The sequence below is a fragment of the Pan paniscus genome, chromosome 8 (assembly GCF_029289425.2).
Source record: "Pan paniscus chromosome 8, NHGRI_mPanPan1-v2.0_pri, whole genome shotgun sequence".
Lineage (NCBI taxonomy): Eukaryota > Metazoa > Chordata > Mammalia > Primates > Hominidae > Pan > Pan paniscus.
In genome coordinates, this window is record NC_073257.2 from 136405648 (window position 1) to 136433378 (window position 27731).

General features: G+C 50.2%; 1 protein-coding gene across 4 annotated transcripts in view; it reads left to right on the top strand.

The window, feature by feature from the left end:
- The window catches only part of LHPP (phospholysine phosphohistidine inorganic pyrophosphate phosphatase), a 153345-nt gene that overhangs the window by 98174 nt on the left and 27440 nt on the right, over positions 1-27731 (top strand). For 2 of the 4 annotated variants that reach the window (XR_010113217.1, XM_034931655.3), the window contains one exon: positions 3788-3866. The exons of the other annotated variants lie outside the window; for them this stretch is intronic. Coding sequence is in view for 1 of the 2 variants with exons in the window: in XM_034931655.3 (XP_034787546.1) it covers positions 3788-3847 (60 nt within the window). In the remaining variant the exon portion in view is untranslated. The remainder of the gene's footprint in view (positions 1-3787; positions 3867-27731) is intronic. 4 annotated transcript variants of the gene reach the window in all.

The following is a 27731-nucleotide window of genomic DNA, read 5'->3' on the forward strand; positions in this document are numbered from 1 at the left end:
CCACCCTGGCCACAGAGGTGAGGCTGGTGAGGCCCAGAGTGTACCTGTTGGGGATGCTGCAACACTTGGAAATCCGGCTGCCTGAGGCTGGAAGCCGTCTTGCTGCGTATGTCATGTAGGATAATGAGTGGACTCTTTTCTCAGTCCTGGAAGACTTCCTCGGCCAGTCTGGAGTAAGCCATGGCTGGGGAGATCAGTTCTTGGAAGTGCTGGGTTTTCCTGCATCTTTGGTCCTTTGGTGGCACAGGCCTTCCCTTGCAGGCCTGAGGCACCTGTCTGGGGTGTGTGCCATTGGCTCAGTAGCCCATGGGCAGTAAGTTCCGTGGAATCAGGCACATTTTCAGCCAGTGCTGCCAAGTGCTCCCTGCAATGGTGTTACCACCTGAGGTGCCACCCAAAGCAGAAAACCCTGGGGCTGGGCAAGACAGCAGCTTTCAGGAGCTGGAAAGAGGCATCATTTCCACTTTCCAGGCCCTGCGATCTGGTTTGTAGCCTGTACCAGGGCACTGGAGTCCTGCCTTGGTACAGCTCATGGTCTAGAGGAATAACCCCAGGTCCAGGTGAGACACTCAGCCTGTGATGGCTTCATATGGTCACTACGTTGTTGTATATGGAGAGAGGACTCTTTCTTGGTTTTAAATTTTGTTTTTCATTTTATAAATGTAATATATTCACATGGAAAATTTGGAAATTATAAACAATCAAAAAGAAGCAGCTAAAAAAAGTCCTTTCATAATCCACCGGCAACATCAGTTAACATGTGGCATATTTCCTTCCCGTCTCCTCCACTCCCATTTTTTTGGACTTCTTAAACATAATTGAGATTGTGTTTTATGTACAATTTTATAGCATGTACTTGTTAGCTTTGAAACAGACCCATCTGCGTTTGCAATTTGGCCTGCAGGGAAAAGACCAGATTGCTGAGTCTTAGCTAAAGCTGTGGGAGAAGGAAATCTAAAAATACCCTCCTCGTTGGCCTGCTCAGGGAGCGCCGTGGCCTCTTGTTCTCCTCCCTGTCAGTACAGCAGAATTAGCCATGACTCAGAGTGGGTCTCTGTGGTGATTCTGCCTCCAGAGAACATGCCGTGCTCCCGACGTCAGGCTCACAGGTGAGCGGGGGCACTAGCCGGGGACGAGGGGCTGGAGCCTGGCCGGCCCAACTACAGAGGGGCCTGGGGTTCGGCTCCTGCCGGAGGAGCCCCTCTAGGGCTCTCCGGGGTCTTCTGCAGAGCGAACACTTTGAGGGGAGCATCTGTCAGAGACACATGATGCTTCTTCACCCAAAGCCCCACCCTGGCTGCAAGAGGAGAAAATCAAAACCGTGAAGAGCATTTTAGAGACTTCCACTTCCAGCAAGATGGAGCAGAAGTGCCTTTCCCTATTCCTCCTGCCAAGTGCAATGAAAAACCCTGGACGTCAGTTATGAAACAAACAGAAGAGGCTGAAAGGAAGAGAGGAGAAGGCAGACTGACCAGGGACCTCAGGACCTGGGGATCAGTGGAGGGGTGAATTCCCTGGGTTTCCTTTGTGCCTTGTACATCTCAGACGTGGAGCTGAAGAAGCCAGCAAGAGCCTCTGCAGAAGCCTGCTCTCCCTGGCTGAAGGACCAAGCCAGGGGCACCTGGCAAGACAGAAAACATTTAGGCAATAACTGTGGTACTCCAGCCAAACACCACAGAAAACCCTGTGGCCCCATCCCTACTTGTGCCAGCAAGGGCTCAGCAGGGAGCCTGGACCAAAACACTGACCAGGCTGAAATGAGCCCCTACCACTGGGGGTGTCAGAGAAGGCCAAGGAGGGAGCCAGGAGCAGGGTGGGAATGAGGTCCCCCAGCTGGAGCATCAGTGGAGACCACATGGTAAGCCTGTGCTTCCCCTAGTCAGTGGTGACAAGACATCCCTTCCCCTCCCACTGGACGGGCAGCGTCATACTGAAGAGTCAGGACTTCATCGCCACTCAGAGGTTACAAGGCTATCCCCCCCCAACAACAGTGACAATGGAGCCCGCACTGGACACAGTAATGAGGGATTCCTGCACCTCCCAACCAGGGGAAAACTTCCTCCTTGAAGAGCAGTAATGAGAGCACCTCCCCCACCTCAGTGTCAGCAGAGGCCAAGTGGGGAACCTGGACGTCCACCCCACCCAAGCAGAATAAGGCAGCACTACCCTCTTCCCCTGCCTGAGTTGTGTCCAGAGAAGGCCACTGAAAGGGAAGGTTTAAATAAGACTCAGAGTCTCACACCACACACCCAAAATGTCCAGCTTGCGGTACAAAACCACCTGTCATGCTAAGAACCAAGGAAACCCCAACATGAATACGAAGAGAAGACCAACAGACACTAGCACTGAGATGACACAGATGTCAGGGCAAAGACTAAAACAGCTACTGGAAAAATGCTTCAACCAGCAATTGCAAATATGCTCGAAACAAATGACAAAGTAGAAAGTCTCAGCAAAGAAATAGAAGATACAGGGCCAGGTACGGTGGCTCATGCCTGTGATCCCAGCACTTTGGGAGGCTGAGGTCGGTGGATCACTTGAGCCCAGGAGTTTGAGACCAGACCTGGGCAACACAGGGAGACCCTGTCTCTACAAAAATTAAAAAATTAGCTGAGCATGGTGGCGCACACCTGTAATCTCAGCTACTTAGGAGGCTGAGGTGGGAGGATCACCTGAGCCTGAAAGGTCAAGGTTGTAGTGAGCTGAGATCATGCCACTGCACTCCAGTCTGGGCAACAGGGTGATACCCTGTCTCAAACAAACAAACAAACAAACAAATAAATAGAAGATACAGTGAAGAGCCAAATGAAAATTTTAGAACTGAAAAATACAGTAGCCAAAATAGAAAACTCCATGGATGGGTTTGACAGCAGAATCAAGGGGACAGAGGAAAGAGTCTGTGAACTTGAAGGCAGGAAAATAGAGATGACCCAATCAGAACAGAGAAAAAATAGACTGAAAAGAATGAACAGACATTTCACCAAAGATGATATCCAAATAGCAAATAAGCACATAAAAAGATGTCATGAGTCACTAGGGTAACGCAATTTAAAGCCGCAATGAGACATCACTACACACCTATCAGAATGGCTAAAATAGGCCGGCGTGGTGGCTCACAGCTGTAATCCCAGCATTTTGGAAGGCTAAGGTGGGTGGATCACTTGAGGCCAGGAGTTCGAGAACAGCCTGGCCAACATGGCAAAACCCTGTCTCTACTAAAAATACAAAAATTACCTAGGCATGATGGTGCTCGCCTGTAATTCCAGCTACTTGGGAGGTTGAGGTGGGAAGATCACTTGAACTGGGGAGGCAGAGGTTGTAGTGAGCCGAGATCATGCCACTGCACCCCAGCCTGGGCGACAAAACAAGAAAGACTCCATCTGAAAAAAAAAAAAGAATGACTAAAATAAAAAATGCCGATGAGAACAGTGAGAATCTGAATCACTCAGACATTCCTGTGAGAAGGTAAAATGATACAAACGCTCTGGAAAATAGCTTGGCAGTGTCTTAAAACTCTAAATGTAAAACTGTCACATGACTCAGCCATGGTTCTCCTGGGCAGTTATCAGAGAAATGAAAAATTATAATTTACACAAAAACTTATACACAAATGTTCATTGCAGTTTTATTGATAATAGCCCCAAACTAGAAGCAATCCAGGTGTCCTTCAGTGGGTGACGAGTGGAACTACATCCATGTCATGCAATAGTACTCAGCAATAAAAAGAAACAATCTCTCTCTCTCTCTTTTTTCTTTTTTTCTTTTTTTTTTTTTGCATAAAATCCAGATCCTGCACAAAAAAGAAACAAATTTGATACTCACAATGACTTGGATGGACTCCCAGTGAAAAAAGCCTATCCCAAAAGGTTATGTACTTTCTGATTCCATGTATAGAACATCCTCAAAATGACAAAATTCTATCATGCAAAACAGATACTGTTGGATGGGGCGGGGCAGGAGGGCAGTGGGCGTGGCTATAAAGAGCAGCCCGAGGGGTCCTGGTGGTGATGGAAAGCTTCTTTATTTCACTGTATCAATGTCAATTGTTGACTTTGATATTGCTCTATAGTTTTGTAATATATTACTGTTAGGAGAAACTGAGTCAGTGGCATTCTTACAACTGCATGTGAATCTCCAATTAGCCCCAAATTAAACGTTTACTAAAGCAACAATGGAACAAGAAAAAGAAAAGCCTTTGTACGTAGCAACCCAGAATGCCTATGATAAGTGGCAGGAGCTGATGACAGGCGTTCTTGATTCAGAGCAATGACAACTCTGGGACAAGCATGCCGCTGGGAGAAAGAGACCAGGAGCTGCACACCCAGACAGATGCTTTTGCAGTGGGATGGCGGTAGGGGGTTGGAATGGATCGTCATTTACTTTTTATATTTAACACTTTTTTTTTTTAAGAGATGGAATGCTCTGTCACCCAGGCTGGAGTGCTGTGGTACGATCATGGCTCACTGCAACTTCGAACTCCTGGGCTCAAGCGATCCTCCCACCTCAGCCTCCTGAGTGGCTGGAACTACAGGTGCACATTGAAGCACCCAGCTGATTTTAAAAAAAAATTTTTTTTTTTTTTTGAGACGGAGTCTCGCTCTGTCACCCAGGCTGGAGTGCAGTGGCGCGATCTTGGCTCACTGCAACCTCCACCTCCCAGGTTCAAGTGATTCTCCTGCTTCAGCCTCCCGAGTAGCTGGGACTACAGGCGCGCAGCACCACACCCAGCTAATTTTTTGTATTTTTAGTAGAGACAGGTTTCACCGTGTTACCCAAGATGGTCTCAATCTCCTGACCTCGTGATCTGCCCACCTTGGCCTCCCAAAGTGCTGGGATTACAGGCGTGAGCCACCGTGCCCGGCCAATTTTTTTTTTTTATAGGGACGAGTCTCACTGTGGTGCCCAGGCTGGTCTTGAACTCCTGGGCTCAAGTGATCCTCCCACTTCAGCCTCTCAAAGTGCTGGGATTACAGGTGTGCCCCACCGTGCCCAGCCTTGGATTGTCATTTAGCGGTCTGTCTGAACATCAGTCTCCTGACGTCCTTCCTACAGATATGAACAGAGCCCCTGCTAGGCATGAGTACTCGGAGCATAAGCTCCTGGTTCCCCAGTGGGAGACGGATGTGTAAGGAGGCAGTCTCAGGGTAGGATGTTGAGTCTGGGCTGGGGACAGTGCACTGTGCCGTGGAATTATGGAGAGTTTTTCCTCCTATCTCTAAGTCCAATGTGTGGCATGGTTATATTACATTTTTAGGATGGAAAAGTTGTACCATATATTTAAATGAATTAACAGCATTTGCAATGACCTGGATGAGATTGGAGACTATTATTCTAAGTGAAGTAACTCAGGAATGGAAAACCAAACATCTTATGTTCTCACTGATATGTGGGAGCTAAGCTATGAAGACGCAAAGGCATGAGAATGATACAGTGGACTTTGGGGACTTGGGGGAAGAGTGGGAGGGAACGAGGTGTCCTTGTCCAGCAGGCGCTCTGTGTGAGGCTCCATGTATCTTTATGCATTCTGCTCTGATGTTTGCAAACACGACGCCCGGCAATAAGTGAGGCCCCCTCTGAGGTACTCAAGGGGCTCCACTCGCCGAAGCTCCCCTCCCCACAGCAACCTGAGCTTCTGCAAAAGCTGAGAAGCACGCGTGAGAAGGGCACCTCCCCTGCTTGGAAATAATTTTTTGGTTGCAGTAGGGGGTTTTGTTTGTTGTTTGTTGCTTGCTGCTTGCTAGCTTGTTCTTGCAGAAGGAAGAGCTGGTCTCCTTTGCCATCCCTTACTGAGGGTCGAGAAATACAGACAGATGTCTTCAGGCTCTCCGTGCAGGCCATAGTCCCCAAGAATTCACTTATGAGCCTCTGTGGCAGTTTATGTTGAGGATTAGGTTTAGTTTGGGGAGAGGAGGATCCATGGAGCTGGGGTTCCAGATTTGATGTCTAATTTTAGAAAGGACACTATTTTTAAATCAATAGCCGTGCAGCCTAGCATATCAGTCTGACCCTGTGCCCTTCAGGGACGCACTGGGGAGGACATTGTTCAGGGCGGAGCCTGACAGGAAAGGAATGCTGCCCCACGCCGTGCGCCCCAGGCGGCCACTGTCGTCCAAGGATTTCCAGGTCTTTTCTGGTATCACTTCTTGGCACAGGCGGAAGAAGCCATGTTCCCATCGTCCCAACGTGCAGCTGGGGACCTGGAGACCGTTTTGGCCTTGCTCAAGGTCACAGGAAGGCAGGGGGAAGGCTGGCGAGGCCCCTGTGGATCCGCCCTGCTCCAGCCCGGCGTCGGGTTACAGCAGTGGGGACAGGAGGGGGAAGGGGTGTCACTGCAGGAGCTAAGGAGAAATCCGGGGTTGACACCCTCAGAAACTGGAGAAGACCAAGGAAGCAGAGCGGAGAGTGCCCCCTGCAGTCCGCAGAGGGCCTTTGCCGAGGTGGGCCTGGAGCCGTCGCCGTGCCCCTGGGTGGCCCGCAAAGCCAGGCTTGGCTGCCTGGCAGTGTTTGTTGTGGGCAGTTGCCATGCCACTCCGGCGGCAGCAAGAGCAGGGACAGGTGTGGCAGAGCCCGGTGGTTCCAGCCCAGCCTGGCCTCCCAGCATCACCTTCTCCAGTTACTCGAAGTGGGCCAGGTCCTGGAGACCGGGCGTGTGGTTATGGGCTCTCCAGATTCTTGGCGCCTTCCCGATTGCAGGAGTCTGGTTGGCATCATGGGACCCCTGGGAGACCCACTTTCAGGAGGGGTTGTCCTTTCCCCCCTGGGGGACACACTGCTTACTTGTCCCCTGGGAGCGCTGGGCAGGGAGACTGCAGGTGCCAGCCACTCCTGCAGCTTCTGCCCAGCCTTCTCTGGTGTCCTCTGCACTGTCACCAAGCCGTGGCCTCAAGCAACTTGTGGGTGCCTGAGATTTAGGCCTTGGGGTGTTGGAGCCTGCTTGGACCCACTGGCAGGAGTCAGTTGTGATGTCTTTTGCCAGCTCTCTTCTGTAGCTTGAAATTGGCCATGGTGGAAGTATTTACACCATGGAAGTTGGCAAATGCACGGACCCAGCACCCCCACCCCATCCCGGAGAGCCAGTTACCAGCACACATCTGCCTTTTGGGGTCTTTTGTGCAGGACTGATGGATGGAGCCGCAGCAGACACTTGGCCTGGCCACTGTGAGGCTGTGTGGTGGGAGGTCGGGGGCACCTGAGACAGAGGGAGGAGGCTGAGAGTCTGAGGGGGCAGCCAGGGCTAGAGGGCCATTTGGGATTCTGTTGGATTTCCCTGCACTTTGTCCAGGGGCAGAAGCCTCCCTCCCAAGGTCAGGCCCCATTTCTAGCCGTGCTGGTCGCACATCCCTGTGAGCAGGGGTGCGGAAGAGAAATGGTCCCTCAGGAGCCCCACACCCGCTCCCATCCAGCTCTCCTCCAGATGACATCTCCAGGCACTGGGATCCCACAGAGGCAGGCCCTGCTCAGCCTGCAGAGCTCCCGGTGGAGAGGGAGGGCGGGGGTCCAGGTGGCCTGAGGAGAGGGGTGCAGGCCAGCTGAGGGGGCTCCCAGAACTCCACGAGCTCAGAGACGGGCTCTTGCCCTTGCAGCCCCATCCTTGGGATGCCCCAGCCCTTCATGCAGACCTCTGTTGTGCTTGTGTCAGGACCTGTCCCTGCAGTGGACTGGAAGCTCCAGGTGGGCAGGCCTTGCCGTGGTCACCTGTGTCCACAGGCCTGGGCAGAGCAAACTGATGAGTGTTTACTAAATCAGAGAGAAGACACAACCAGGGAGCGAGTGCACGCCCGGGCTGACCAGGGCTGCGGGCATCATATCCCGCTCAGCCGCTGCCTGCCCTCCACGTGCCCCTGGCTGCCTCTCTCAGCCTCGGCCCCCTCCACTCATGAGTGGGAATAAATAAGAGAGTAGAAAACATAAGTGAGGTTCTTGGCTGGCCGCCCGGCTCATAGCAATGTTTAATAGATAGTAACTGGTGTTATGACTGAAGACGTCCTTTGTGGGCTATTGGAGTTCTTAATATCCCCCAGTAACCACACGGCAACGCTCTGGCTTGACAAGGGGCAGCACTGCTGGTCAGCAGCCCAGCCAGCCGCAGCGGCCACTTGTGTTCCCAACTGTGGCTTGTGATCTATGGTCGACTGAGCTGTTACTCTCCTCGGTTAGACACGCGTGTGCACACACACGCACACTCGTACTTACACATGTGCACGCGCATGCAACGCACAAACACATGGACACATGCGCATGCATGCACACACTGTACACACGTGCACACACGAGTGCACAGACACGAGGGCTCACTGTGATCTGCTCTGATGCATGGTCTTAATAGCTATATAATATTCCACGGTTCTTTTTTATTTCTTTCCTTTTTAAGATGGAGTCTTGCTCTGTCGCCAGGCTGGAGTGCAGTGGCGCGATCTCGGCTCACTGCAACCTCCGCCTCCCGGGTTCAAGCGATTCTCCTGCCTCAGCCTCCTTAGTAGGGGGGGACTGCAGGCGCGTGCCACCACGCCCGGCTAATTTTTTGTATTTTTCAGTAGAGACGGGGTTTCACCATGTTGGCTAGGATGGTCTCCATCTCTCGACCTCGTGATCCGCCCGCCTCAGCCTCCCAAAGTGCTGGGATAACAGGTGTGAGCCACCATGCCCGGCTGGTTCTTATTTCTTTAATTTTATTGAAGAATAACATACCTACGGAGCCGTGTGCATATCATAAGGGTACAATTTGATATACTTTCATGGAGTGAAATACATCCCTGAAACCAGCTCCGGATCGAGAAGCAGGACATTTCCCACCCTCTTCTTGCCCTTTTCCTGCAACCCCCATCCCCGGGGTGACCATTCCCCGGCCTCTGCCCCCGGGACAGTTTTGTTCGCTCCTTTGCTTTACGGAGGTGAAACCGCGCGATGAGGCCCCTTTCGAGTCTGGCTGCTTTTGCTCAGCCGTGCGCTTGTGAGATCCCTCCGCGGTGGCGTGGAGAGGTGTGGCTACTTCCCGCTTCGTGGCGAGTCGTGTTCTGCCATTTCTCCGAATACCGATGGAGGCTTACAGTGCTGGACTGTGGAACGGGGTCTGGAATGTTCTCATACAGGTCCTGTGGTGCAATGGGCGTGTGCTGGCACTGGGATTCTGTGTCTAATGCTCTTCATCCTAGACCTGTGAGAGGAGACTGTTGTCCCCAGGGCAGTGAGGAGGAGGCCAGTTTTGGAGGGGCCACCCTCACCTCGCCGTTACACACGTCACTTCATTTAATTTTTAAACAACAGTCCTGCTGCCGGTGACCTTTTCTGTGTGCTATAGAAGTGAGAGCAGGTGCCTGGGGACACTTGGAGGCCCCCCTAGGTTTGTCTGTAATGAGCTTGTGCTGGCGACTGGCATGTTCTGTCCCCCCCACGGCTCCCAGCGCGCTCCCAGCGCCCTCCCACAGCTTTAGGCAGTTAAGACATGGGCTTGGAGTGGCCATTGCAGGACCTGCTGGTAATGGGGGTGAGGGGTAAGCTTTGTTTCCAAGGCAGGTCTGTGCCCTGGGGTCTTGTCCCCCTCCACATGCACACTGCCTGGGTGGGGCTCATTCCTGCGGGCAAGGCCCGGGATCAGGAATGGCTGTCTTTCTTCTGCCCAGAGGGAGCTGCTTGTGGCTTGAGGTGGCCCTGAGACTGTGATACAGGCCACTGGGAGGCCCAGGCTCTAGCAAAAGTGGGGATTTTTTTTCTCTCCCTAGTTTTGGATCAGGTTTTTGAGGTTGTGCAAACATAGGAATGAGGCCTTTCACCCCGTCAGTTGTCTGTCGGCTGTGTTGCACAGTGGCCCCTCGGGACAGCCTACAGAGCAGCTGTCTCTTCCAGGCATTGCTGCAGGGCCTGCTGTCTCTGCTGTCCTGGGCCAGGCGCTGAGTTCTGTCGCGGAAAGTCTGAGGGCAGAGCTGGGAGGGCAGCGTTTCCAAAGCAAATGGAAAAGGCAAACGGGAACGTGGCAGGCAGGGTGGGCAGGGCAGCCTGGAAACACCCTTTGTCCCATGCAGCTCATTCACTCGGGCAGGATTTGCCGAGTGGCTTACTGTACTCTGTGGCCCTGAACCAGGGCTGGGGGATCTCAGGGACATGTGTGTCCACAGAGATGGTCACCTGCCACCTTCACCATCACAGATGCCATGAAGGCTGTGAAGGGAAACAGACCTGGAAGGCAGCGGAGCCGAGATGGGATTGATGAGTGTCACCAGTCACAAGCAAGGTGTCTCTGTTCTCTCTTCTACATGTTGATCGAGGTATAACACCCAGGAAATGACATCAAGTGTACAGTTTGAATTTTTGCACACACGTACACCCGTGTAACCCCCACACAGATCAAGATGTAGAACATTCCAGCACCCAGAAGTTTCCCTGTGCCCCTTCCCAGTCAGACCCCCCGACCCCAGGTCACCCCTGCCCTGACTTGCAGTGTAGAGCTCACCCGGCCACTTCCTCTTTTGCCCACAGCAGGTGAGGAGGGCCTTTTACTGGGAAAAACTGTGACTATTAATTTAGGTTTAAAATGTATTGGTAACAGGCAGATCTGGCCAGTCCCTCCCTGGCTTCAATCTCTTTGGTAGCTTCCAGGATTACTCTTAGGAGGGACTGGAGGAAAAGCCCCTCTCTGTCCCCATGGCACCCACAGTGACCGTCACAGCCCTCCTCTGGGCCTTCACTGCCACCAGTGGACTCACTGTCTCCCTCTGCCCTATGCACAGCTCCTTAATTTGGGTCCCTCTGGTTTAGCTCAGTGCAGCCAGAATTCACCCAGTGCCTATGTGAGTCGGGCACTGGGCTGGCCCAGGGGCCTTTGGAATGAAGGGGACAGTCGGTGAGCTGAGGTTGTCCCCAAATCAGAGGTGTGACCCTATGAGCAGCCAGGTTTTTAATTTTGTAATTGAGATAGTCACATGCCATACAATTCCTCTTAAAATACACAATTCAGTGGTCTTTAGGTTTTTAATATATTCACAATGCTGTGCAACTATCACCTCTAATTCCAGAATATTCTGTCAGTCCAAAGAGAAACCCTGTACCCATTAGCAGTGACTTCCCACTCCCCACACCCCCAGCCCCTAGCAGCCTCCAGCCTCTTTCAATCTCTGTGGATTCGCCCGCTCTGGGCATTTCATGTAAATGGAATCAGACGATACATGGTCTTTTGTGTCTGGCTCCATTCACTTTGCTTAATGTCTTGACCGTTCATCTGTGTTACGGTGTGTATCAGAGTTTCACTTCTTTTTGTGGCTGAGTAATATTCCACTGTGTGGATAGGCCACATTTTGTTGATCTGTTATCAGTGATGGACATTTGGATTGCTTCCTGATATGGTTTGGCTGCATCCCAACCCAAATCTCATCTCGAATCCCCATGTGTTGTGGGAGATAATTGAATCATGGGGGCAGGTCTTTCCCATGTTGTTCTGTTCTGGTGATAGTGAATTAGTCTCACAAGATCAGATGGTTTTAAAAAGCGGAGTTGCCCTGCACACGCTCTCTTCTCTTGTCTGCCGCCATGTGAGACATACCTTTCACCTTCTGCCATGACAGTGAGGCCTCCCCAGTCACGTGGAACTGTAAGCGCATTAAACCTCTTTCTTTTGTAAACTGCCCAGTCTCTCTGGTATGTCTTTATCAGCAGTGTGAAAACAGACTAATACACTTCCACTTTTTGGCTATTGGGAATAGTGGTGCTGTGAACACTAATGTACAGGTTTTTGTGTGGACACGTTTCCAGTTGTCTTGGATATATACCTAGTTGTGGAATTCCTGGCTCATGTGGTAATTCATGTTTAACTTTTTGAGGAACGAGCGGCCATTTTTAAAGACTGGATAGGAATATGTAAGGAAGAAAGTAAATTTATTCACTTCCGTTCAGGAAATTTACCTACCAAACAACATGCTGAATGGGAACCTTTAGGGGCTTGGCTGAATGGCCCTGCACAAGGTGTCCAGGATGCACTGCCTGAAAGCTGTGGACCCTGTGCCTGGGAGGAGGACCAGCAAAGGGCAGAGCCCCCCGTGTTTCAGATGGAAAGGTTAAGTAATGTGACTCTGGTAATGCAGTCCAGTTCATTTATGAGATCATGGACCTCTTATACTACAGATTTGTGTTTTTTTGCTGAGTCTTTTGCTCCCTAACCGTGTTCCCTGGCTGGCCACCCTGCCAGCACCACGCTGGCCCTTAGGAAGCATCATCAGCCAGAGACACAGGCCTTTGCTGTGGCCTCACATGCTAGCAGAGGAAGACAGACAACATGGCGATGGATGCGGAAGTTGGGTTGTCTGTAAGAGGATGAGAAGGGCTGTCATTAAACAGGTGGGTTCAGGTGGGTCTCATTGAACCATGAGATTTGAACCAAGACCTAGGGGGACGAGTGAGGGGTTGGGGAAGGGAGATTAATGCGAGTTCTGGGGAAGGAACATTCCAGGTGAGGAAACAGCCACTGCAGAGCCCCTTGGGTGTTGGAGAAAGACACTCAGGTGGCTGGAGGGGTGGGGGAAGCATTGGCAGGGAGAGGCCAGGGCTGGCAGGCCTGCCGAAGGCTTTGCTTCTCTTCTGCCAGGCTGGCCATCACGGGCCTTGCACAGAGGAGAGCAATGACCTGCCTTCAGGTTTCAAAAGGTCCCTCTGGCCGCTGTTTGAGAGAAGGTCACAGTGGGATGAGGGCAGAGCAGGGGGACTGCTCAGGAGGCTTTTGCAGTAAGCGACGGAGTGGTGGCGGTCACTGGCACCGAGAAGTGTACATGCTGCAAAGAAAATACTCTGTTCAGGAGGCCAGGTGCGGTGGCTCACGCCTGTAATCCCAGCACTTTGGGAGGCCGAGGTGGGTGAACCACTTGAGGTCAGGAATTCGAGACCAGCCTGGCCAATATGCTGAAACCCTGTCAATTCTAAAGATACAAACATTAGCTGGGCGTGGTGGTGGGTGCCTGTAATCCCAGCTACTCGGGAGGCTGAGGCAGGAGAATCGCTTGAACCCAGGAGGTGGAGGTTGCAGTAAACCGAGATCACGCCATTGCACTCCAGCCTGGGCGACAGAGCGAGACTCCATCTCAAAAAAAGAAAGAAAGTAACAAAGGCAAGAAAGGAAAGGAAAGAAAAGAAAAAAAAGAAAGGAGGGAGGAAGGAAGGGAGGGAGGGAGAAAGGAGGAAGGGAGGGAGGGAGGAAGAGGGGAGGCGGGGAGGGCTCTGTTCACATAATAAAGAAATCCAGACGTTTGACCGTGGGCGTCATTTCATCACTGCACTTGGCAGAGGTCATCGCTGCTGCTCCCATCCAGCTCAGTCCTGTGGTCCCTGTCGTGTGTAGAAACACATACTCTGTACTTTGCTGGGATCATAGCAGAATATCAGCTCCACCAATCATGGTTCCCCAATGGCGACACCCACGCACTCAGGGCGTGTATCAGTGTGCATGGAGTTGCCTCGCGCTCAACTGCGTGGTGTGGGTAACGCAGTTGTGCCTTTGTGTGTCTCACAATTCCCAGACTGGTAAATAATGTTGCTTCTAGTTTTTTGCTACTTAAACAGTGTCACAGTGAACATTCTTTTATAAACGTGTTTGTGTTTTAAAAATAAGCTTATTTTGGAATAATTTCATATGTACAGAAAAGTTATGGAGTCAGGATGTTTTCATCCACTCTTCATCCAGTTTCCTCTATGAACACCTCACACATCCGTGGTACATTTGTTACAACCAAGAAACTGACATTGGTACCCACACTATTCATGAGACCAGACTTTATTTGGATTTTTTTTCTTTTTGAGATGGGGTCTTACTCTGTCATTCAGGCTGGAGTGCAGTGGCACAGATCATAGCTCACTATAGTCTCCACCTCAAGTGATCCTCCCGCCTCAGCCTCCCAAGTAGGTGGGAGTACAGGTGCACGCCCCGACACCCAGCTAATTTTTTATTTTTTGTAGAGACAGGGTCTCACTGTGTTGCCCAGGCTGGTCTTGAACTCCTGACCTCAAAGGATCCTCCTGCCTTGGCCTCCCAAAGTGCTGGGATTACAGGCATGAACCACTATGTCCAGTCTTTATTTGGATTTTACTACAAACATATGCTTCTGTATACTTGTGTGACTATTTGTTTAAGGTACAGTCCCTGAAGTGGGATTGCCGTGCCTGATCCTTGCTGCCACATCGTCATCCCATAGGGGACAGGGCCCCACTGTCCCCCGTCACTGAACAGTGTGCCCAGGCGAGATCATGGACTTGGGCCCCCTAGGCCAGCCCAGCCTCTTTGCAGCCGAGGAAAGTGAGGCTTAGCTGTCGGGCGCTGTCGGGGGATGCAGCTTGCCACACTTGACACCTGAACGCTGATTTTGTTTACATGAGACTCAGGTCCGAGTTTATGTCTGAGACCTGGGAATCAAAAAGCCACCCCCGCAGCCTCCAGGGACCTGGCTCCCCTGGAGCTACCGTGCTGCCCCACAGGTGTCACCCATGGAGGCTGCAGGAGCACCTGGTGTGGTCCAGGGGACACGAAGCCCTGGTGCTGGCTCCTCCCAACGCCCCTGTGAGTTCTGCCTCCCATAGACCACGTGTGTCATCTGCGTGCACATGTGTGAAACCCGAAAGACAAGCAGATGAGACCCGCCTGCCAAAATATTTGCTGCCGCGCAGAACAGTAAGTCATTTTTGACATATGGATCTCAGCGCGCAGCCACAGCAAACAGGCAGCGCGGCGCTGAGGGGCACAGGTTTGCTGGGGGGTGTGAGCCGGGAGCATCGCCAGCAGCAGGCTCGCCCCCCTGCGAGGGCGCGCACGGATTCGCTCGCCACCAAGAGCAGGGCCCCAAGAGGGGCCCTCGGCATAGTCCCCTCGAGTCCCCAGAACTTCACAGGCAGAGAGCCTGGCTCGAGGATGGGCGGGAGCTCAGTCTGGCTTTGATCTGCGGGAGGTGTTGTGTGCAGAAGCTGTGGGCACCGGGGGCTGCAGAGCTTCAGACCTGGAGCCTGCTCCCAGGGCCGACCTGAACCCGGCACCTGTGCTGACCCAAGGGTCAACCAAAGTCCTGAGTTTGGCCGTGCCGAGGGAGGGGAGTTGTCCCATCCCACCGGGTGCCTGGAATGGTGCTGGAGGAGGCAGCATCTGATTTGGGCCCTGTGGGGCCAGAGGGGGGATTTGTAGGGACAGAGCAGGAGGGAGTGGAGCTGAGGCTGGGGGAGGGCATGGTCGGAGGTCCAGAGGTGGGAGAGGGGCCGCCATCCTGAAGCACACCCCTCCTCGTCTTCCTGAGGCCTCCATCCCTTCCTGATCTTCCAGGTCATGGGCTCCAGGCTTGGGCCCACTACTGTCCTTCTCCACTCTCTCCCCAGGGAATCCACCTGGGTTGTGGCCTTAAACCCAGCCAGATGATGCTTCTCCAGCCTCTGCCTCCTGCCGGGCCCTCCCCTGAGCTCAGAAGCTGCCATCAGTAGCCATGCAACCTCCCCCTTGCCATCATGAAGTATCTCAAACTTGGCAGCCTCGAAACAGAGCCCTTTGGGAGTTTAAGCAGAAACAGAATATTTTTGCATAGTCTTAAAGTAATTCCCCCCACCCCCAAATATTTAGCAATTACAAAGGGCAAAATAGGAAGTTTACGGTGGAGAATCCTGGTGGACACAGCCTTGGCCAGGTGATCAAGGTTCATGTCACCAGTCATGAAGCGGCGTGCACCCCTGGTGTGCTGAGAAGGGCAGCTTACCTCCTGCAGGTGCCCTTGCCCCAACGCACCACTCAGCCTAACCATGGGGAGCATCCGACAAAACCAAGCTGTCCGCATCTCCAAGGACAGGCACACTGGGGGTTAGGGCTTCAGTGGGGGTGGAGGTACAGTTCACTCCCTAATATGCCATTTACTTGGAGAAGCCCTCTCCAGCTGCCTGAGGCAGAAGCACCCGGGTCTCTCTCTGCAGGACCCCTGCTTTGTTCTTCCTGGGATGCGTCAGCCCCTGATTTTCCATGACAGTCCCCTGTGCCCATGTCCTGCAGCCTCTCCTGGGGGCAGGAGCTACAGGGTTTCTTGACTCCTACCTCAGCACTTTGGTCCAAGCTCTGAGCAGAGACCTCTGTAGGCGTCTGCAGGACTGGCTGGCCCTTGTGTCTGTCTTTCCCCTCGTCCTGGCCCCCTTTGTCCACTCCTGCACCAGCTTCCCTGTACCCACTGCCACTGCGTCACCTGGTCGGATCGGTGTCCCCTGCACTCTCACCACCTCCAACTTGCATCCCGGTCCCCCACACCCTGACCCCCAAAGGCATTGTGCATGTGGATGAGTGAGTGAAGGAAAGGCTGGCGTGTTGGGTGTGCGAGGTCGCAGGGGCATGAGGTGCCTGGACGGCAGAGAGCCAGGGCTGGGTGAGGACCTGGGTGCCAGGTCGGGGGTCTGGGCAGCCTGGTGGCCCCCTGAAAACGTTCACATCCCTTGGGGTCTGCTGTGATACATACTAATCAGTGCTTCATGAGAAAGGTATGAGCCGAAAGAAATGGGGGTTCCCACTGGATTGGTCGTTTCTGCATTGTCCGGAGCTCTCAGACCTGGTTTCTTAACCACTGTGTTCACTGAACACCCCGGGCTTGATCAGCTGCTGAGGGTGACTTCACATGAGATTATAATTGTACTGCCTAATAGAGTGCTCACACATGTTAAAACTACCTGGCAGGCAGGAGTGAGAATACAGCTTTCCCAGAAACATGTTCAAAGAAAAACCCATTGCCAACCCGGCAGAACATAAAGTACTAGTGTGGGGTGTGAGGCAGCATGTGGGGGCGCTGGGGTGGCAGCAGGGCCAGACCCCACTTCAGGGGTTGCCCCCAGGACCCCCCTTGCGGTACCCGTATATCCCACCCCCAGACTCCTTTCCATGAGCTGCTCCCAGACCCCCTCATATCCATCCTGCCTCCAGAACCCCTATATCTTGCTCCCACTCCCTACCATATGCTGTTCCCAGACCCCCCTCCATGGCCTGCCCCCAGATCCCCCTTTGCTGCCACCCCTATATCTTACCCCAGACTCCCCCATATCTCGCCCCCAGACCCTCCTCCATGGTCTGCCCCCAGGCCTGCTGGTAATATGGGATACAGAGGTCTCCTCACTGCACACACAAAACTCCTTCCCTGAGCAAGGGATAGGCAGAGCTGAGGGCGGGGGTACTGGGGGGCTGAGAGGGGTTCTTTAGGGCAGGAGTTACCTGCCCTGTAGACGGGGAGACCACATTAGTGTTTGTGCAAAGCCGTGCCCTCGTGCACCTGTCCTTCCGTAGCCCACGATACCCCATCCAGCCCGGGCCGTGGGTGGGCTGCTGAGCACCCGACCACAGCCAGGCCTCCATGTGCCACTGTCAAGGGGACTTGGCCCGCCATGATCCTGAGCGCACAGGTACATTGCTCTGCCCTCTCAACAGCCACGACCCAGAAATAAAGTAGGCACTGTAATTTGCATTTTGAGGATAAGGAAACGGAATAATAGAGTCTACTGAGCGCATACTCAGTCTTTCCAGACCCTAGAAAGTAGGTACCATTGTCATCCTCATTTCAGAGCTAGGAGAGCAGAGGCCAGACAGGTTCCATAGCCTGCTCAGGTGGGTCCGTGCTGGACCAGGAGAAGGGCCAGGTAGGCTGATGGGTCCTGAGCTTGTGCTCCTGACCGCCAGGCTGTGTGTCTGATGGCCGAGGCCAGGGTGGCTCAGCCAAGCCCAGCCAGCCCAAGACTAGACCATCCCCAGCGTCCACCCCAGCCTCCTGGGCACAGGGGTCACCTCCCACCCCTGGCCCACCCATACAGCCTTTTCCCATCTAACCTTTTCTTTAAAGGAAGGCATCCCTTGGAATGAGTCCACCCTGAGATTTTATGGATCCAAAGAAAAAACTTAATTAGCTTCATAAACTGTCAGTTGAGACTCTCCAGAGGACACACCTCCGGCTTTCAGGTTCCCCAGGGAATCTGAGGCTCTGAGGCAGGTGGACAGCCAGGTCCCTCTTTACCCAGCACCAGGTAACCGTAGAGGCCTGGCCCTGCCTTCCTCATTTTGAAATGTCACCCTGTGGTCATCTCTCCTTCCCTGATGTGAAGCAGTGACCAGTTCTGCCCCATCCTACACATGTGTGCACACATACATGCACACATGTGTAAATACACATGCATGCACATGCATATGTGTGCACACATATGCACATACCTTCACCTTCCTATCCCTCCCCAGGGGAAGGCCTTCCTTGGGGCTGCCCCTCCTCCACTCTGGCAGCATTGGGACTTGAATCTTGTGGCCCCATCACAACTGTACTTAGCTACTCCAGCTCCTTGTGTGACCTCTCAGCCCCCAGGCTCTGAGCTACCTGAGGTGAGGTGGGGCCACACTGGTCCCCACCTCGGTGCAGCACACACAGCTCCATCCTGGGAGTGCCACCCAGGTTTCCTCTAAGTGTGCTTTCCAAGGGCTGGAAGGACCTCTCCCTCTATGCCAGGTGTGGTGCTAGAGTGGCCCCAGCCGAGAACCTGACTGGGAGCGAGCCCCAGGACAGTGGTCAGGCACACACCTGAGTCGCTCTTCCTCCCATAGACACATTTGGAGTTCCCACTGCCTTCCTAGGCCCCACCACATGCTGTCACCTCCAGGAAGCCTTCACAGATTGCTCCCTGCTGATAGCCTTGACCTGCTTCCCAGGGCATTTGCAAGGGAGTAGAACAAAGACCAAGTCTGTGCAGGGGCTGCTGGCTGTGTGCTGAGCACACACCCCGTGACCACCTCAGGGGCGGCTCTGCGAGTCCCCACTTGACAGGTGAGCCACAGGGCCACAGGCACGGCTTGGGGTCCTCTGCGGAGCCCGATGTGTCACTGGCCCTCATGTGTCCTTCTCCGATCTGCTCACTCATTCATTCATTCATTTATTCAGCAGGGGTTCTTGAGTGTCTCTGAGGTGGAGCGTCTGCTGTGAAGGACTGGCGGGACGCAAACGGTTACCACTGGTGTGACGGGCTCTGATCAGGAGGCACAGGGTGTTGGGGAGCTCAGAGGGTGACATCTCACCCTGCCTTGGCCGGTGTGGGAGGGAGAGGGTTCAGGGAGGATGTAACTGTGTGTGTGGCAGGTGCTGCGGTGGCACAGAGCTGAGGGGACATAGGCACAGTTGCTGGATGCAGGGCTTACACCGTGCCATGCATCAGAAGCTAGCAGGGGCTGAGCAGCATCTCTGCCCTCCCCCTTGCACCCCCACCACCCAGTACAGCCCAGCACCTAGGGGGCATGGGCCAGTGCCTGGCACATTTTGTCCTGACTGTGGAAAAAAGCTCTTCACAGCCCTGAGTGCTGCTTTAGCTTTGGCCCCACCCATCTTAGGCTGCTCAGAGGCCTCAGGCCTCCCTGGAGGGCCAGAAGGGATTCCCAGGGGCAGGATAGCATGGACAGGGGGGTCCGCTGTGTAAGCCTGGGAAATTCTGGCTGCTTGAAGCTGGCACACTCCCCTGAGGCTGTTCCAGGCACAGTCACTGGGTCTCCCCGTTGAAGTGGCTCTAAGGCAGGTCTTCCCGGTTACCAGCAAGCAGATACATGTTGTAATGGGCTGAGAGTGGGTGTGTATCTCATATTCCCCAGAGGAGCTTAAGGACAGCTCCTCTTTAAGGAACATCTCCCGGGCCGAGCGTTCTGAGCGCCCTCTGAGCAGGCAGCCCGCCACCGGGGCGCTGGCCAGTCTGAGTCAGTCCTGCCTGGGAGGCAGTCAACTCTGGGGAAGGCAGAAGAATCACAGCACTGAGTGCCGTCCAGTTTCCCCTCAACTATATTGACGGACACGGCGCCAACAGGGGAAAACTTACATAGCACCTATTCATTCTGAGGCCTGGCCGGCCTCTGGAAATCAGCATTTCAGTGTTGGCCAGGAAGGAGGCCAGAACTGTGCTGTAGCATTTCAATGTATGGCTGTCCCACAATTTATATTCCAGTCCCCTGATGATGGACACGTAGGCGGTTTCCAGTTTTTTTCATGATCATAGATCACACTTCTGTGAACAGCTCTGGATGTGTCTCCTTGTGCAAATATGGTGCTAGGTGTTCTTCAGAGCATTTTTCTCCAAACTTGCCGGGTAATATGGTCACCTTGGGGAGCTTGTTAAATATACATATTTCCAGGTCTGCTCTGGTGGGTCTGATATTTGGAGCCAGGAATCTTTTCTTTCTTTTAACAGATACTTAAGTGATTCCTGTGGTCCAGGAAGTTTTGCAAGCTCTGATGCAGAAGAGCTCGCTGGAGCAAACATGTATGTTCTGTTTTACTAATTAGATATACGCTGTTGATGACTCCAAAGTGGATGTGCCATTTCTGTCCCCTCCAGCGGTAGGAAAGAATCCCATTATCCCACATCCTGGCCAGTTCTTGGTATTGTGAGATTTTTTTAAACTTCTTCTCTTAAGACTATGATGGTATTTTGTTGTAATATAATCCACATTTTCTATATTATTACTGTGCTTGAGCACTTCTTCAAATGTTTGATGACCTTGACCATTGAAACTTCCTTTTTGTGAATTACCTATTCATATCCTTTGTAGCTTCACTGTGGAATGCTTGTTACTGATTTGTAGCCATTCTTTATACATTTCACTCCCACTCGTTTGTCAGTTATATGTGGTGCACACATCTGCTCCCAGTCTGTGGTTTGTCCTTCCACTTTGTTTATGGCCTCTTATTGGGACACAGTTTTAAATTAAAATATAATCAGATGTATTAATCATGATGTTGTAGTTTGTGCATTTTCTATCTTGTCTAAGAAATTCATCCCTCTCCTTATTATACTTAGAAAGAAGGATATTCTACATTCTCCTTCAGGAGTTCTAAAGATTTGCTTTGCACATTCAGGTTCCAAATCTACTTGAATTTGACTTGTGTATATGGTGTGAGGTAGGGATTTGATTTTATTTTCTATGTGGATAACAGTTGTTCCATTATCACTTTTGAGTAGTCCACCTTTTCTCTCACTGACTTGTAATGCCACCTCTGTCATGTCAGCTTTTCATATTTATCAGTTCCTGTTAAATGTATCTTTAAAGCTTTATTGAGACATAATTCACATGATACAATTTACCCATCTAAAGTGAATAATTAATGTTTTTATTATATTCATACACCATCGCTATCAGTCAATTTTAGAACATTTTCTTTTTTTTTTTTTTTTTTTTTTTGAGATGGAGTCTTGCTGTTGTCACCCAGGCTAGAGTGCAATGGCACAATCTTGGCTCACTGCAACCTCTGCCTCCTGGGTTTAAGCACTTCTCCTGCCTCAGCCTCCTGAGTAGCTGGGATTACAGGCATCCACCACCACACCCGGCTAATTTTTGTATTTTTAGTAGAGATGGGGTTTCGCCATGTTGGCCAGGCTGGTTTTGAACTCCTGATCTTGGGTCTTGGGATCCACCCGCCTTGGCCTCCCAAAGTGCTGGGATTACAGACGTAAGCCACCATGCCCGGCTATTTTCATTACCCCCAAATAAACCTTGTACCCTTTAGTTACCTCCTCATCTCTGTAACCCTAAGCAAATACTCATCTGCTTTCTGCCTTTGTGGGTTTCCCTATTCTAAATATTTTTTATGAATGGAATCATATAGTATGTGGCCTTTTCTGTCTTCTTTTACTCTGCGTGTTTTCAAGGTTCATCCATGTTGTAGCATGTATCAGGACTTCATTTCTTTTTATGGCTGAATAATGCTCCACTGTATGGATAGACCACAGTTATTTATTCATTCCTGTGTTAGTGTATATTTGGGTTGTTTCTGCCTTTGGCTATTGTGAGTAATGCTGCTATAAGCATTCATGGGCAAGTTTTTGTGTGGACATAGGTCTTCATTTCTCTTGAATATATGCCTAAGGAGTGGAATTGCTGGGTGACGTGGTATCTATTTTTAATCACTTGAGGAATTGCCAGACTATTCAAAAGCAGTTGCACCATTTTATGCCATTTTACATTCCCACCAGTAGTGTATGAGGGCTGATTTATCTATGTCCTTACCAACGCTTCTTATCTGACTGTTTAATTCTAGCCATTCTAGTGGCTGGTGAAGTACTATCTCATTCAGATTTTGGTTTGCAATTCCCTACAATGATGACTAGTGATGTCAGGCATCTTTTCTTGTACTTATTGGCCACCTGTATGTCTTCCTTGGAGAAATGTCTATTCAAATTTTTTGCACAATTTTCATACATATATATATATATATACACACATACACACATTTTTTCTTTTTAAACAGATTCTCGCTTTGTCGGCCAGGCTGGAGTGCAGTGGCACAATCTTGGCTTACTGCAAGCTCCGCCTCCTGGGTTCATGCCATTCTCCTGCCTCAGCCTCCCAAGTAGCTGGGACTACAGGCGCCCACCACCACACCCAGCTAACTTTTTGTATTTTTTAGTAGAGATGGGGTTTCACCATGTTAGCCAGGATGGTCTCGATCTCCTGACCTCGTGATCCACCCACCTTGGCCTCCCAAAGTGCTGGGATTACAGGTGTGAGCCACCGTGCCTGGCCTATTTATATATATATTTTTTAAAGTCAGGATCTCTGTCACCTAGGCTGGAGTGCAGTGGCACAATCACAGCTCACTGCAACCTTGAACTCCTGGGCTCAAACCATCCTTCTGCCTCAGTCTCTCAAGTAGCTAGGACTACAGGTATGCACCACCATTCCTGGTGAATTTTTATTTTTATTTTTGTAGAGATGGGATCTTGCTATGTTGCTCAAGCTGGTCTCAAACTCTTAGCCTCAAGCAATCCTCCTGGCTAGGCCCCTCAAAGTGTCGGGATTATAGGTGTGAGCCACCACATCTAGCCTCCTTTGCACATTTTAAAAGTGGATTAGTTGCCTTTTTATCATTGAGTTGTAAGAGTTGTTTATATATTCTGGATATAAGGCCTTTATCAAATATATGATTTACAGGTACAGTTGACCCTTGAATAACATGGGAGTTAAGGGTGCTTGCTGCCTATGCAGTATAAAATCTGTATATAACCTTTGACTTCCCCAAAATTTAACTACAGATACCCTGCTCTTGACTGGAAGACTTACTGAAAACATAAACAATTGGTTAATACATATTTTGTGTATGTATTACACCCTATATTCTTACAATAAAGGAAGCCAGAGAAAAGAAAATTTAAGAAAAGCATAAGGGGCTGGGTGTGGTGGCTCACACCTGTAATCCCAGCACTTTAGGAGGCCGAGGCAGGTGGATTGCTTGAGCTCAGGAGTTCAAGACCAGCCTGGGCAACATATGGTGAAACCTTGTCTCTATTAAAAAAAAAAAAGAAGAAGAAAATATATTTACTGTTCATGAAGCAGAAGTGAATCATCATGAAGGTCTTTATCTTCATTGTCTTCACATTGAGTAGGATGTGAGTAGGCTGAGGAGGTGGAAGAAGAGGAGGGTTGGTCTTGCTGTCTCAGGGTGGCAGAGGTGGAAGAAAAACTGCATATAAGTGGGCCCATGCAGTTCAAACCCAGTTGTTAAGGGTCAACTGTATTTTCTCATATTTTGTGGGTTGTCTTTTCATTTTCTTGATGTTGTTTTTTAAAGCATAAAAGTTTTTAAAGTTTTGATGAAGTCCATTTGATCTTTTATTTTCTCTTGTTGCTTATAGTTTTGGTGGCATATCTAAGAATCCTTTGATAAATCCGAAGCCATGAAGATTTACCCCTGTGTTTTCTCCTAAGAATTATATATTCTTAGCTGTAACAGATAGGTTTTTGATACATTGTTAATTCACTTTTACATATGGTGTGAGGTAAGGGTACAACTTCTGTTCTTTTGCATGGTGCTATCCAGTTGTCCCAGCAGCATTTGTTGAAGGCTATTCTTTCCCCTTTGAATGGTTATGGCACACTTGTCAAAAATCAGTTGACCATTGTAGTAGGCTATTCTTGCACTGCTACAAAGAAATACCTGAGCCTGGGTAATTTATAAGAAAAGAAACTTAAATGGCTTACAGTTCTGTAGATTGCACAGAAAGTAAAGCAGCATCTGCTTCTGGGAAGCCTCAGGAAGCTTCCAATCACAGTGGAAGGCAAAGCAGGAGTAGGCATCTCACATGGCGAGAATGGGAGCAAGAGTGGTAGGGGTGCCGTATACTTTTAAATGACCAGATCTCATGAGAACTTACTCACTATCGCAAATATGGCACCAAGCCCTGAGAGATCTGCCCCATGACCCAAACACCTCCCACCATGCCCCACCTCTAGCATGGAGGATTACAATTCAACATGAGATTTGGGTGGGGACAAATATTCAAACTAAAGCAACCATATACACAAAGTTTTATTTCTAGATTTACAGTTCTATTGCATTGATCACTGACATGATTACTGTTCCTTTGTAGTAAGTTTTGAAATTAGGAAGTATGAATCTTCCTACTTTGTACTTCTTTTTCTAGATTGTTTTGGCTATTCTGGGTCCTTTATAATTCCATATGAATTTTAGATTCAGCTTGTCAATTTCAACAAATAAGTCAGCTGGGATTCTGAAGGGGGTTGTGTCACATCCGTAGCTCAATTTGGGGAGTGTCTTAGTCCATTTGTGCTGCTATAACAAAATACCTGAAAGTGGGTAATCTATAAATAAGAGAAATTTAGCTTGGGCAACATAGGGAGACCCCATCTCTGAAAAAAAAAAATTAGGCATGGTGGCATGCACCTGTAGTCTCAGCTACTCAGGAGGCTGAGGTGGGAGAATCACTTGAGCCCAGGAGGTCAAGGCAGCAGTGAACCATGATCCACTATTGCATTCCAGCCTGGGCAACAGAGCGAGACTCTGTCTCAAAAAAAAAAAAAAAAGAAAGAAAAAGAACAGCAATTTATTTCCTCACAGTTCTGGAGCTGGGAATTCCAAGATCAAGGCACTGGTAGGTTGGTGTCTGGTGAGCGCTCCTCTGTGCTTTCAAGATGGTGCCTCTTGGTTTGTCCTCACATGGCGAAGGAGGGAAAGGAGAAACAGGGATGAACAGTGTTCATAGCAGCTCTTTTATTTATAAATTGCTAATCCTGTTCATGAGAGCAGAGCCCTCATGACTGAATCACCTCCTAAAGGCCCCACCTTGAAATACTATCACGTTGCTGGTTTAGTTTCAATACATGAATTCTGGGGGGACATTCAGACCGTAGCAGGGAGCATTGCCATCTTAACAATATTAAGTATTTTGCTCCATGAACATGGGATGCTTTTCTGTTTATGTAGATCTTCTTTAATTTCTTTTAACAAGTATCATTAATCCAAAAATCTGAAATCTGGTATGCTCCAAAACCCGAAACTTTCTGAGCACTAACATGACAGCAACAGTGGAAAATTCCACCCCTGTCCTCATGCGATGGGTCGCAGTCAAAACACAATCAAAACCTTGTTTCATGCACAAAATTATTTAAAATTTTGTATAATTACCCTCAGGCTATGTGTCTAAGCATATATGAAACACAAGTTTTATGTTTAGATTTGGGTCCCATCCCCAAGATATCTCATGTATATGCAAATATTCCAGAATCAAAAAATATATATAGAGAGAAATTTGAAACACTTTTGGTCCCATGCATTTTGGATAAGGGATTCTTTACTTGTATTTTGTAGTGTTCACAATATAAACTGTAATATAATACAAACAATATAAGCTAAAATATAAAATTTGCACTTCCATTGTCAAATTTACTACTGAGTATTTTATTCTTTTTGAGCTACCATAAATGGGGCTGCATTCCTGTTAGATTTTTTCTTTCTTTCTTTTTTAAGAAATGGAGACTTAGGCCAGGAGCGGTGGCTCGTGCCTATAATCCCTATAATTATAGGGATTATAATCCGTATAATCCCAGCAGTTTGGGAGGCCGAGGCGGGCAGATTGCCTGAGTTCAGGAGTTTGAGACCAGCCTGGGCAACACAGTGAAACCCCGACTCTACTAAAATACAAAAAATTAGCCAGGCATGGTGGCTGGCGCCTGTAGTCCCAGCTACTCGGGAGGCTGAGGCAGGAGAATTGCTTGAACCCGGGAGATGGAGGTTGCAGTGAGCTGAGATCGCGCCATCACACTCCAGTCTGGGCGACAGAACGAGACTCTATCTCTAAAAAAAAAAAAGAAAAAGAAAAAAAAGAAAAGATAAGGAGCCTTGCTGTGTTGCTCAGGCTGACCTCAAACTCCTGGGCTCAAGTAATCCTTCTGCCTCAGCCTCCCGAGCAGCAAGCAGGGACCGAGCAGCAGGGACCATAGGAGTATGTCACTGTGCCTGGCTAGATGTGTGTGTTTTCTTTTTTTGGAGATAGAGTCTTGCTCTGTCCAGGCTGGAGTGCAGTGGCACAATCTTGGCTCACTGCAACCTCTGCCGCCTGGGTTTAAGTGATTCTCCTGCCTCAGCCTCCGGAGTAGCTGGGACTATAGCTGTGTGCCACCACACCCAGCTAATTTTTATATTTTTAGTAGAGGCGGGGTTTTCCATGTTGGCCAGGCTGGTCTCAAACTCCTGACCTCAAGTGGTCTGCCTGCCTTGACCTCCCAAAGTGCTGGGATTACAGGCGTGAGCCACTACACCCGGCCTAGATATGTTTCTAAAACAACATTGTGTAGGAAATTTTTCTTAGGCTGGTTCAAGGCTAACATGCTGAAGGTCCCAGGTAGTGAAGCAGGTGAACCCTGAAGGACCGTGCCCCTCCCACACCCACCCTAGCAGCTGTTCCACATTGTAGATGGATCCCTGCGTCCCTACATTGTCACCTTTCTGTCTAAATGAGAGGTGGGGAGAAGGAGGGGTGAAGACCAATGAGGTTAGTCACCTCAAGGGGTGGGGCCGGTGCAGAGAAAGATGGGAACTGTTCCCTAGTCCTCTTCCTTCTGGAGTTGGGAGGGGGAAATAGCCCTGCCCCCACATGTGATCCAGCATGGACTATGGTCAGTTACAAATATGAGTGAGCCAGGCCCCTGCCCTGAAGGATCTCCCAGATTTGTGGGGAAGACACAAACTCAGCACAGAATGGAAAGGGGCCTGGGGACACAGTGCTGTGCCGAGCTTGGAATTTGTTTCATGAAGGGACAGCCAGCAGTGTCTCTGCAGGTCCAGGGAGGCTCCACAGGGGAAGTGAGATTTGAGCTGAGGCTTGAAAGAAAGGTGGACTGAGAGGAAACGACTTTCCAGGGCAGGAAGTGGCCTGCACAGAGGCCCCGAGGCGAGAAGGACCACAACTCTCCTGTGGACCTCCTTTGTACGATCAGTTTTAATTACGCAAAAAAATTATGCAGTTAAAGCTTTGCTCATTTAAACAGACCTTCCCTGGATTAAGAGTAATTAGGTTTTATTGTCATTGTCTTGAAAATTGCCTTGCCATGGACATGTGAACACAGAATTATTTATATATGTGTGCATAGAAATCATCTCATGGATTTTTTTTTAACTGAGATGAACTTGGGGGATTTTAAAGGTAACAAACAACCCCTTCTGGCTGGTGTGGGGGAAGCCCTAATTTGTAGTGCTTGCTACTTTCTTTTTTTTTTTTTTTTTTTTTTGAGACAGTGTTTTGCTCTCGTCACCCAGGCTAGAGTGCAACGGCACAATCTTCACTCACTGTAAAACCTCCGCCTCCCAGGTTCCAGCGATTCTCCTGCCCCAGCCTCCCGAGTAGCTGGGATTACAGGCACCTGCCACCATGCCCAGCTAATTATTTTTGTATTTTTAGTAGAGATGGGGTTTGGCCATGTTGGCCAGGCTGGTCTCAAACTCCTGGCC